This window comes from Crassostrea angulata, chromosome 4 (genome assembly GCF_025612915.1).
Source record: "Crassostrea angulata isolate pt1a10 chromosome 4, ASM2561291v2, whole genome shotgun sequence".
In the NCBI taxonomy this organism is placed as follows: domain Eukaryota; kingdom Metazoa; phylum Mollusca; class Bivalvia; order Ostreida; family Ostreidae; genus Magallana; species Magallana angulata.
In genome coordinates this window covers 46,120,955-46,133,592 of record NC_069114.1, presented here as the reverse complement: position 1 = coordinate 46,133,592, position 12,638 = coordinate 46,120,955, and the positions used below count along the sequence as shown (strand labels likewise).

The following is a 12,638-nucleotide window of genomic DNA, read 5'->3' as shown; positions in this document are numbered from 1 at the left end:
GCGATAATGCGGACAAAGTATTATTTCTGCAATATCGCTAACTGCATATCCCGCATGAATCACCAAAGAAAGCATTTAATTGTTTAAGTAACTGCAACTCATGACTGAAACTTTGCTTTTTCAGAAGAATAACTTCTCTCCGAACAGACATTAAATATTTGAGTGAACGGATCGATAATGCATGTATTTAAAATCGACAGAGCAATAGATGCAATCTGTCTTGTTAAAAAAATCTGAATGTACCATTAGGAACAAATATGCATTTAATGCAAAAAATCAAAACAAAGATTGTAATCTATATAATTTCATTTCTAGGTGTACGATATATTTTTCTCGTCATGGTGCGTGTCATTAAAAGTTAGGGATGTGTTAATCCAGTGGCCAAAAAAGAGAAATAACATGAAATCAAAATGGAGGCGAAGTCTACTCGTTTGCATATTTATGTATCTCTCCTTGTTATGTATATTAAGAGATCATCTCTTACCAGAAAATATATTTGGGACACAGAAAAAGCACACTATTTCTCCTGAACAAAACTTCACTTGCATCTGGAGTGTCGTGGAAAACCGCGAAATATGTAAACCGGTGTGTAATCATGGCTTCTTTGCACTTTACGGAATGGAAAAATGTCACCCCTTCCTCACTTGTGAGGATATTGAACAACTCAAATTAGAAGGGAACATAGGAAACTCAGGATATGTGAAAGAGGCAAGAATTAAACTGTATACATACAATTAATAATTTAGTTTTATAATTTCATTTTGTTTAGTAGTATGTAAATAAAAGAACACACTATTCCGATAGATTGAAACCATGTTGGTACGTATTGTATTATATATAATATTTGTGATTACATTGGATTTAACCAGCAGTCGTAACTTCGTTTTCCCGAAAGAAAAAGAAAATAAAATGTTTTGTGAGAAAAAAATGTCTCAATTCAAAAGTTGTTTGAACTATCGCGAAGCTATGAGGTTCATTTTCAGAGGTCCATTATAAAACCTGTGTATTACATATGAATTCCAAATCACGTTAAATGGTGGTTGCAAAAAGTGTGAACTGATAGTGCAATTTTTTTAAATTACACCCTTGACCTTAAACCATCATTGCAAATTGTAATAAATTATATAACTGTTAAAATAATTATTTTTATAGGGATTATACTTAAGTATTTGATACCATTACAATCATTTGGAAAATTTGTTAACTTAACCCTAACTCTTAGGTTATAAATGGGTTTTACGAAACTAAGTCATTTTTTGCCGAACCATAGTCTACTGTATTTCTGTTGTCGCAAATTATACCATCTATAATCCAATCCAATTAAGAATAATCAAACCCATAACAAACAGACAAGAACAATAAACTTTTTAAAACATGATTTCTTTTTGAATGAATTGAAATGTAGATGTCTTACTTTTGGATGGTTTTTATTCTTTCGATAAATGCGAAAAGATTATATTCATTTAATAGGATATCAGACAAAGAAACAAACACTCAATGAAAGCCGCCAAAATCACCAGCAAACATTCCACTCTCCTCACAAGATTAAAATGAAAGAAAGCGCCTCCATTAAAAATCTTAGGAGCTTTAGAGCTACATCTTTTGTAAAGCTTCTGAGGATTTTAAAGAAAATTTTACTGATGATGACGAGTTTTATTTATTGTTCTTATAACAATGGACGTGTGGAAATGTAAAATTCATTATATAAGATCATCATATATTTTTCAAAAGGTCAGACCGAAAATAAATCTTCATCAATAAAAACATGCTTTGGTCTAATCACATTGCTTTGTATAAAGATAACAATACAATGAAAGAAAACCGCATGATCGAGTTGTGATTTTTATACGTGGAAGGGCATGATTCACTTTTAAGAAAATATATAATGCTTCATATATTGAGTAAAGGAAAATTGAGTAAAGGAAAAGCTAGCTTATTCTCGTAGGACGATGAACTACTTTTTTGATAAATAATGTGTCTGATATGATATAAACCAGTACTTATTTATATGGCGATGAAGTTAGAAGTATGTATTCTTTATTCACTGTAATTATATTAAGTATTGTTTCTTTTTAAATGATTTATGTCTTAATACAGGTAATTGTTAATTAAGATGTTGCTATAAAATTATACTTAAGTTCAATTTAGATGGATATTACGTACAAGATAATAACATACTGTTTTTGCTTATGATATATTAGCAGGGATCATGTATAAATGTCCCAAAGCACGTACATATGTGCATCACTTTGTCCGTAATAGATTTACTTATTCACTGTACGAACCCTTAATGGACGCTATTTATTGTGAGTACAAGTAAAACCTGTCACAAAGTCTTTTTCTAAACTTCCTCCTGGTGCTACGCGCCTGTTTCTTAAGTGTGATTATTAGTGATTGTACATGAAATGAGTTTTTCTTCATTGGACAATTAAATCTTATCTATAATAACATTTTTATAATTTAGTGATTATCGTATCCATTCAAGAAATGTTTAAGCATCTTTTCGTCATCAAGCTATGGAACCCTGACAGGGCCATGTAGTTCACTATCGCATTGATTATTACTGAAAATAATGAAATGAGTTTTTCTTCATTGGACAATCAAATCTTATCTATAATAACATTTTTATAATTTAGTGATTATCGTATCCATTCAAGAAATATTTAAGCATCTTTTCGTCATCAAGCTATGGAACCCTGACAGGGCCATGTAGTTCACTATCGCATTTATTATTACTGAAAGAAATGAACTGAATTTTTCTTCATTGGACAATCAAATCTTATCTATAATAACATTTTTACAATTTAGTTATTATCGTATCTATTCAAGAAATATTTAAGCATCTTTTCATCATCAAACTATGGAACCCTGACAGGGCCATGTAGTTCACTATCGCATTGATTATTACTGAAAGTAATGAAATGAGTTTTTCTTCATTGGACAATCAAATCTTATCTATAATAACATTTTTACAATTTAGTTATTATCGTATCTATTCAAGAAATATTTAAGCATCTTTTCGTCATCAAACTATGGAACCCTGACAGGGTCATGTAGTTCACTATCGCATTGATTATTACTGAAAGAAATGAAATGAGTTTTTCTTTATTGGAAAATCAAATCTTATCTATAATAACATTTTTACAATTTAGTTATTATCGTATCTATTCAAGAAATATTTAAGTATCTTTTCGTCATCAAGCTATGGAACCCTGTAGTTCACTATCGCACCAGCACACCATCAACGTTTGCGTAGATAGTGCGATGGTACGATATCGGGAGGACGATGATGCAATCGCACGACAACGTTTAAAAACCAGTAATCTTCGTCTATAAAACTATAATTTAGCCCTTTTAAATATGTTAATGTCTAGTAAGAAGGACATGTTTAATTTGTAACACCTAATTATTATTAGAGAGTCAAGTTTATTAATCGAGTAAGGTCAATTTCTTGTATAAAATCCATTCCTGAAACGATTTCTTTAATTGCGCATGTGCAAAACAACCGATAGAACGATGGTGTTATGAAGCAATGACGCGATAATGAAGTAGCGAAGATACGATAGAACATCACTTTATCGCTATCGCACTGTATCGCCCTTGCATTGTCGCGCCATCGCATCATCGTTATCGCGCTTATGCACCATCGCTACATCGTCATCACACAATCGTTATATCATCATTGATTTATCGCACTTCGTCGATTGTGCAATGATGCGATTATGAACTTCATGGCCCTTTCCGGATCCTATGCTATCCGTATTCCACAACCCCGCGAACTTATCGTAACTCTGACTGAGGGTTTTTGATTTTGGTCAAGGTCAAATTATCACCAATTACACAATCACTCAAACAGGTCCCGCATGATTGGCGTCAGTCCATCTTAAGTAAAAATGTTGGTAGCACAGACAAATAAATAAATATTTTTCCTACCTGCAAGTTTATGTTTTGATTCAAAAAATTATGTATATATTTTTATCAAAAGTTTTTTTTATAATGAAGTGTTCAAACAATATCTTTCATCCTGTTTTAAGGTGTGGCATTCTTATTGGCAGAAGTTTCCGGTTGTAGTAAAGAAATTAAGGAAATTTGATCGGGCGGGAAAAATTGCAGGCCCTGGATATCTCCAGGGAATAAATCTGATGAAAAACTTCTACCGGCCCTCTGTCCTACTACAGCTAGTGGGCCATTGCAATGATACCATTGTCACAGAGGTTCACAGACTGCTTGATGCAAGGGATTTGGAGATTCGATTTAAGGAGTATCCCCTCTATAACACTTTACACACCAGAATGCAGTTATGTGTGAGCTATGTAGATATACTAAGAACCCTGCATTCTGGACACGATGGAAAAATATACGTCCAATGTGACGCAAGAAATCTCCAAAAATTAGCAGGACAATTTCTTTTTACTGAGGATTTCCGATTAGTTCTTAGTGACGTCGACTCCATGGAAACCATTTTAGTGAACGAGACGAAAAAGAGGTTAATTAAATGCACTGTCTGGGGTAAAGTTACAGGGAGATTTCCTGCCCCCGAGGAATTGTGGCCTTACAAAGAGAGATATGATGCTTCCAAATTGCCGCTATACGACGAAAAAATCGAGATCTGGAAGATTCCAGACGTGTGTCTGTACTTTCTAGGTGATGATGTTTCTACACGTCAACTTAAACGTTCTCTTAAGGACATCCACAAACAGTGCAAGAACCGCAACCCTAAGAAACGACCAACCGCTGAACAAGTGTACAAGACATACCTGACAATTTATAAAGATATGATTAAAAGTAACTTCTCTGGCTTCAAGGAAACAGTGTAAAATTGTATATAAACCATTAATGTTACATGATAAACGGTTATTTGCATTTTGTACACATATTCTACAAAACAATAAGACAGTCTTCATAATTCTTCAAGTTAATACTAGATATAAATGTTTCAAGTTCTGATGTTTCGTCATTAGTAATACTGTTATGTATATTTGATATACATTTTAGTTGACTTATCTTTCCTAGTTCTAATGTGGGAGTGTATTGCTCAATGTAACACGTATTCAAATATATGAAGTCGATCTAAATCAATAATCTAAATCTGTATCCCTCCTGATTTATAACTGCCTTTTAGTTTTGCAACTGCCATAATAAATAATTCAAAAATAAATGCAAAATTGTCAAAGTATCAACTAAATACGCTTTGCTTGCAAATCAATTAGTTTTTAACTTGACTGTGCAAGATGAGTAGTCAAGATATTCATTTTGTTGTTTGGGGTGGGGGTGTAAGGGAGGGTGATTCAGTTGATTTATCGATATGAAAATTACTTATTCAGTCGCATTACTGGGAACGTATCTTTCAATCTAATTAAAATTAGATGTTGGATCCTCTCGCTATGTAGCGAGTAAGCAAGTGGATCTAAATCTTATTTTAATTAGATTGCATATCTTTCTACAATGAACTACTGAACACTAGAATATGCATGGGTTTAACTGACCGCTGTAGACTCTTTAGACCATTATTTTGTTATTGTATATATCAATGTTATTGTAATTGTATTGCCCGAATTAAATTTAGGAATAAGTTGCAAATTTGGCTCGTAGTGTCATCACTTACAAAGACATTGGAAAATGTAAATATTTTTGAATGAACATTGATAGTACAAGCACCATATTTTTATATATCTTTGTAATATTTGGCGTAGAAATCGAAATCATATCAATATTTTGTACATGTTATTTAATGCACTGTGAAATAGGCAAGCTTTCCCTTCCTCCTAAATTTTTATCAAACAGTAAACATTTTAAGTATCTGGCAATCGTTTTCATTTTAGTTAAGTAATAAGGAATCATTCTTTGAGTTTTATGAGGTGATAATTTTGCATGGTCGGGGTGTGATCAAATCCAATAAAGTCCGCAGGGCTTTATGATAGATTCGATCACGCCCCGACCGAAATTATCACCTCATAATTTTCAAAGAATGATTCCTCATTACTTATATTTATATAGTTTTAAGCCATCGTACGATTAAATATTTAAATATGAATAGAGCCTCCGTCACAACTGGTCATACGTGTTTGGTGATCGTGCGTGTGCTATGGGTTTTGCCTGTCGCGGCTCCTGTGGTTGATTGTAGCGTTAAAAATCATATTGAAGTGATTGCTAGTGTAACGTAAGACAAACGGACGTTTGACGAGCCAGTCGTAGGTGTCAAGTATAATTTTCTTTAAAGACGGGTTGCCACTCGCAACGTGTGTTGCCCGTAGGAACCGTACTTCCGACTGTCGTACACCAGACGTACGTTTGTAATGCTGTTATGGGATTTATCACTGGACACATCTATTGTAACAGGTTTTATTGCAAATACTGATGAATGATATGTGGCTCTGAAACATACACAAACATACATAAACATACACATCACAAGACAACACAAACACATATATCAAGTACAATAACTCCATTTCATTATTCAATCACATTTACTACTTTAATGAAATGGAAAATAGATCAAATTAAAATCCAATCAATTGTTCATATTTCACCATTATTATTAAGAATGATCAATATGTAAATTTATCTTATACATGTTTATGCATAATTATGACTTTTATGACTTTGAGATATAAATGTCAAAAATAAGTATAGACACAGTTTAGATAATCTGGACACCACATACATTTATATGTTAGTCACACAAACATAGATCTTATCAGATGTATGGTGTCAGAACCTATGCAATTGACATCACTGTAAATTACTCATGTAGGAATGACTCTACAAATCAACCAAATAAATAATTGATTACTGATTAAATAATAACTTTAATAAAATGCATTTTAACCCTTTATTTTAATTTATAATTTATTTTTTTTACACAAGTTAATAAAGTTAATAAACTCTCTTACTTTAGGTCTTAGTCAAAGTCAGTATAGAATGGAACATATAACAGACCGCTCTCAACAGTAGTCACTGGAGAAATTAAATCAAACACCCACAAGTTACACAAGTTAATAAAGTTAATAAACTCTCTTACTTAAGGTCTTAGTCAAAGTCTGTATAGAATGGAACATACAACAGACCGCTCTCAACAGTAGTCACTGGAGAAATTAAATCAAACACCCAAAAATCACTCTACCTTCAAAGAATTCAACCTTTCACCCTAAAACCAACCAACCAAAGTTAAGAATCACTAGACCATGAACAACAATCTGAATACTTTATACTTTACATGTATGGAATCCCATAAGTGACTTTACCAAATAAATAACTTGAATAAAACTGTATGATATGGAAACATATGACAGCAATAATAAATGTATTCAAACAACCAATAATTAAAATCACTTGCAACCTGTTCTATCACAATGCCAACGACAGTAATAATATTCGCGTCGTAGGTCACCTGCAAGTCAAACGTACCGACGTCATTCTGTGCCCACGACAGCTGTTAGTTTTCACGTTAAATAAATAGCATTTTTTTCTATAGACATGTACTGAAATATTTATCTTTTGTAAGCAAGTAAATACATGTATTGAAACGTCAAAAAAACTCCTAGAAAAAAAGACAATTGTTCTGTAATTGCTGCTTTTTTAATTAGACTAGCTAAACTGGTCGACACAAATGAAGAATGTTTTGAAAACATTCATTTATCTTTCGTATCTAAAACCAAAAAAATATGAAAAATGTAGAAGAAAGTCTGTGCTAAAATCTAATTTCAGCGAATCAACTATCAACTTAAAATTTTATTGGCCAATGTAATATATTTAAGCATTGAATCATTATTTTTTGAAAGATAAAGTCTCATAACTGCAGCGGTGTGTGCATACAAATTGGATAACGCGAGCTAGCGCGTTATGAAAATTTGTATGCACACACCGCTGCAGTTATGAGATTATATATTTCAAAAAATAATGATTTAATGCTTATATTTACATTTTTTTTAAACTTCTTGCTTTGTCTGCAAATGTATTTTAAACGTCAAAATTTCTGTTTTATCCTAAGGGCAAGTTCAACTTAATGGAAGAGCCACTGTAACAGCCACAAGCGTGAACTTTGATTCTCGCTTGTGACGTTGCATTTTACAGCGTTCAACGTTTGTGACGTCATAATAAAACTAGTCATTCTAACCTTTGAGTACCCTGTGTGTGTTACAGTCTTATAACTGCAGTAGTTTTTCATACACTTAATATGCAAAAAAATATGTGGAATGTAAATATGTATCTTTAAATAATTTTAAAATTTTGTTAATAATATGTTGAACTTTACAACTTCGAAAAAATCTTTGACGAAACTATTAATTGAAAGTAAAAAAAAAGCCACATCGTATTACTTTGTTTTTACAAATGTTATTATTAAAAGGATGACACCATTTACACTTCATGCATTTTAAAAATCAAAGTCTACAAATATTTTTCTGATATTCTGATTTTGATACAATTATGAAGACATTTTTACTAAGTTTTAATGGTCATATGAGATGATAATCATTATTTCCAAAATGGAGAAAGTACTTTGTTTAAAACAAAAACTACCATACTCAGGAAAACAACAACTTCCTGTATAGCTGCAATAATGTAGCCCTCTCCGATTTTTTATATCTGATGTTTACTGGAGAGGGCTACAATTCTATAGGATCTCCTTAATGGTGCAAAACTAATTTTTAATGCGGCTGACTTCGGTCTGTGAAGATTGATTTTATATTTGACTTCTTTTAGATAAAATGATTTTTTAATTCAGGTTAAACAAACTAACCGTATATAAATCAAAACCAGATAAAACACATCTGCATGTGTACCAGTCGTCTTTTTCAGCAGCCATGACAGTTCTCGCGTGATTTTAAGGGATTTACCCTTAGAGTTTTGATGGACTTGATTACATGAACATCAGTGTAAATAATCGATCTTACCTCCTTCTACATGTATCACTAAAACATCATTTAAGGAAATGGTATATAACGGAAAATTTATATTTACCGCGTTAATTATGTTTAAAATAGGGGAATTCCTATATTCAGTTCAAGATCCGCTCCTAAATTCTCATTGGCTGTCCCAAAATAAAACCGGTCAAGGTCAGTAAACATGGCGGACAAATTCAACTTGCGTTGTTGACATAAACGAAAAATAACCGATATATGGACTATACCTGATATTTTTGGATTTAGTTATGCCGTTGACATCTACAATGTTTGAGTTCAGGTAAGAAATGCAGATGTTATTGTCCTTTATACACGATTTAAGACGAAATTGATGCGGGAGTGAAACACTCCCGCACTTGCATCATTACGGAGATCCTATGGAGTTGTAGCCCTCCCCCCCAAAAAAAAAAAAATCGGGAGAGGGCTACATTATTTGCAGCTACTTCCTCTAATACATGTAGTTAGATGTGTTAAAGTTTTTGTGAAGGTAGGTTTTTAATGAGTTAAAAATATCATTCTGCGCGTAAAGATCATTTTTTTGTACATCTACTACTTCTCATATCTACATGTACTTCAATATTCAGTTCCTTTTTGTCCTGTTCTTCTTCTTTGCCTTCCATCTTTTAGTCAAAAAGAACGCATTTGTTTGTTTTAATTAGGGTTTTAGAAAGGGGTTTAAAACTAAAAACTTTGACTTGATTTTGATGAATGGTAAAACTGTTGATTCTCTTATCCTTACGTGGATTTTTTTCATATTCATTTTTCATAAAAATACTGTTTATGGGCAATTCGCACGCACCACGAGCCATTGGTGTGCGCATTACGTAAGTGTGACGCACGTTTACTGTGCGTTCAATTTATATGTTGACGTAGAACACATGCGACTTGCAGTCAACGTACGTATAACGCAAGGGACAAGTGAGATCTCCTGACATCATTCGTGCAATTCAAATCGTACGGTCATCTTACGGGTTCCTTGAGAGAAGCGCAAATGCAGCGTACGCAGAATCCGCGGTGATTGTTGTGCATGTCCAATAGCCACCGTGCGTGCTTACGGGAAGCGTGTCTCGCAAGAATTTCATTAAAATCCGCCCGTAGACCACCCGTAGAAGAACGTACGACCAGTTATGACTAAGGCTTAAGGGTTCGCTGGCGTCATTTGAAGTTATGGGTTATAAAGTACAAAATCGATACGTAGTGTTATCACAGGCAAAGACACCGGAAAATGTAAATATTTTCTTATCAATCAACCATGCATCCATCCCATCTCGAAAGCAGTTGCAATGTAGACATAATCAGAGAGTATCCACATTAATTTCTGTTTAATATTTTGAATAAATTGAATTCGATAGAAAATTAACCATGTAATGTTGTATAGAATATGACGAACAATTAAAGTAGATATAATTTAACGTTTTGATTGTTTTCCATAGCAATTGAAATTCAAAGTCGGATATAAGCTCTTACTGGTTTACTTGCTTTAGGGGATATTTTCCCCAAAAAATGAATAATCGATACAAATAAACTCTCTCTCTCTCTCTCTCTCTCTCTCTCTCTCTCTCTCTCTCTCTCTCTCTCTCTCTCTCTCTCTCTCTCTCTCTCTCTCTCTGTAGGAACTCTGAAAATTGTTTTTTTTTATTTGAATGAATAATTTTGCTATCGCCATACATTCTTTGCAAATTAACGTATAAGATAGTATCTCTTACCTAAATAAATCACGCACTGATTGTAACGATATGTCAATTTTTCACATCTTCCTTTTCCCATTAACATTCTGGTTGTTTTCATTTTCCAGAGACAAAGCTGAATCATGATCGATCCCTTCTCAGCAAATGTTTGACTAAAGTATTTTTTTACTTGAAATCATAGGTTTGACACTTAATGTAATTAAAAAATCCATAAAGTCATGTCTTATATACTTGGGGTTTTTTGTGTGTGTGTTTCAAAATATACTCCATACGTATACCCCTCTTTCATTACACGTATCTAGCCAATTTCCATTTTTTGCAGTTTTAAATACGTTGTTTCAAATAAAACTAGTTTTAAATATGAATTTTTAAATCCAGTATAATGTGATATACGCATTCCAGTGATCATTTTTTCGGTTAAACGGACAAAAAAACCATTTTTTTATGGAAAATATACCAAATAAGACAATGAAATTTATCACAAAATTATTTCTATTAACTCTAATTATGATGCTTTCTGTTCCAAAATTATTTCTATTACGTGATAGGTCAAAACTTTAGTTTTAATGACGTCAAGAATGCGCAGGCTTCGCAAACTAACGGTCAAACTTCCAAAAATGTTAACCCCTTCTTTGGCTGATTCCGTCGATGATTTACGAAGCATTCGAGCTGTGCCGAGTGAGTTTTCATACCACACGAGTGTTGCTTACATTTGCATCATTTCAAAAATATATATTGAAAGTACAATTATTAGAATTACTGATATTTTGATGTTATTGTGATCGTGCAAACCCATTGTGTGCCGCTACAATGCAACGCAAAGCAACTGCGTTACCTATTTAAGACATTGATGAAATTATTGAAAAATCAAAATCAAAACTTGACTTGAAGTTTTATTGCATAGGCAAAAGCACTGGAAAATGTAAATGAAACTAGATGCTGTCATTAGACAGTAATACCCGCACCAAGTGTTTGCCCCTAAATAACAGTGTTTTGCACCAGTTTATGTAAAAATGAAGGCCACAGGTAAGCTCCGGTAATACATTTAAAAATTATAATTTTCATAACTGAAGGATGAGATCCCTTCCCATATGATAATTCACATGAACAGCACTTTATGTGCAATTTGGGGTTGAACTGTTTGCAGTGAATTTTCAGTTAATCAATAATCTTAACATTTCATGTCATAGAAAGTATAATGGTCTGTATATTTATTACAAACAAAATTAAAAATAAAATTATGCCCCCTCCCCGTGGCGGTTGCTGATTTTAGATTTGCTTTTGTGTGCCTACATGTACATCATCGTGTGCACAGATTTAGAGAAGGGGTGGAAGTGAGGGGTCCAGCCCCCCCCCCCACCCCCTCCCCTTGAAAATTAATTTATATCAATAGTAAAATTACCAAAAATACACCTTGGACCCCAACGCTCTTACAGACATGTAAACGCTCTAAACCATTGCGCTTCAATATTAGGTAAGATTATTTGGGGGGTAAATATTTAAATAATATTCATACTTTATTGTTTATCTCATCACATTATGCAGGTGTCCCGCACCACCTTAAAGCTGTTATTTAGCTAATAAAAATAGTGCAAGTGGATTTAAAGAATAGGTCATAAAAATACATGCATGTTACAAATAACTGATCTTTGTCTGAAGTTACGTACACAACACAGATCTGCAGGTCTCATTAGCGGGTATTAGTTTTACCTAGCTCTTCGATTAGATGGTTTCACATGTATACATACATGTCTGCGTTTTCCATATGCAGAAAAGGATTAGTTAAGATCAGCTAAAGGAATTCATTTTAATTAAGGATTATCATTATGATGTTGACCAATAAAGGTAAGTATAATACATGTAGTAGCAGTAGCACAATATAATAAGATGCTAGCTAGCATACATACGTTTTACTTTCACTTTATAAATGTGATCTCCCTTTGACAGCATACTGTATCATCATCTTTTAATATTTAAATAAGCTTATCATCGTTACATATCCTATCGTATTTGTAAAGTTTCTGTCATTTTAATTGCAAAAGTT

The 12,638-nt window shown here is 33.0% G+C and overlaps 1 protein-coding gene across 1 annotated transcript; it reads left to right on the top strand.

Annotated features, from left to right (window-relative positions):
* Window positions 1-399: 399 nt before the first annotated feature.
* On the top strand, window positions 400-5,129 carry LOC128179403 (protein O-mannose kinase-like). The gene is made up of 2 exons (XM_052846811.1): window positions 400-708; window positions 4,035-5,129. The coding sequence occupies exons 1-2, from the start codon at window positions 400-402 to the stop codon at window positions 4,815-4,817; spliced, it is 1,092 nt and encodes a 363-aa protein (XP_052702771.1). The 3' UTR covers window positions 4,818-5,129.
* The last annotated feature ends 7,509 nt before the right edge of the window (window positions 5,130-12,638 follow it).

Coding starts and splice junctions, on each gene's coding strand:
- LOC128179403 (XM_052846811.1), top strand. CDS start 400: ATGAAATCAAAATGGAGGCGAAGTCTACTCGTTTGCATATTTATGTAT. Junction 709..4,034: donor ACTCAGGATATGTGAAAGAG/GCAAGAATTAAA, acceptor TCCTGTTTTAAG/GTGTGGCATTCTTATTGGCA.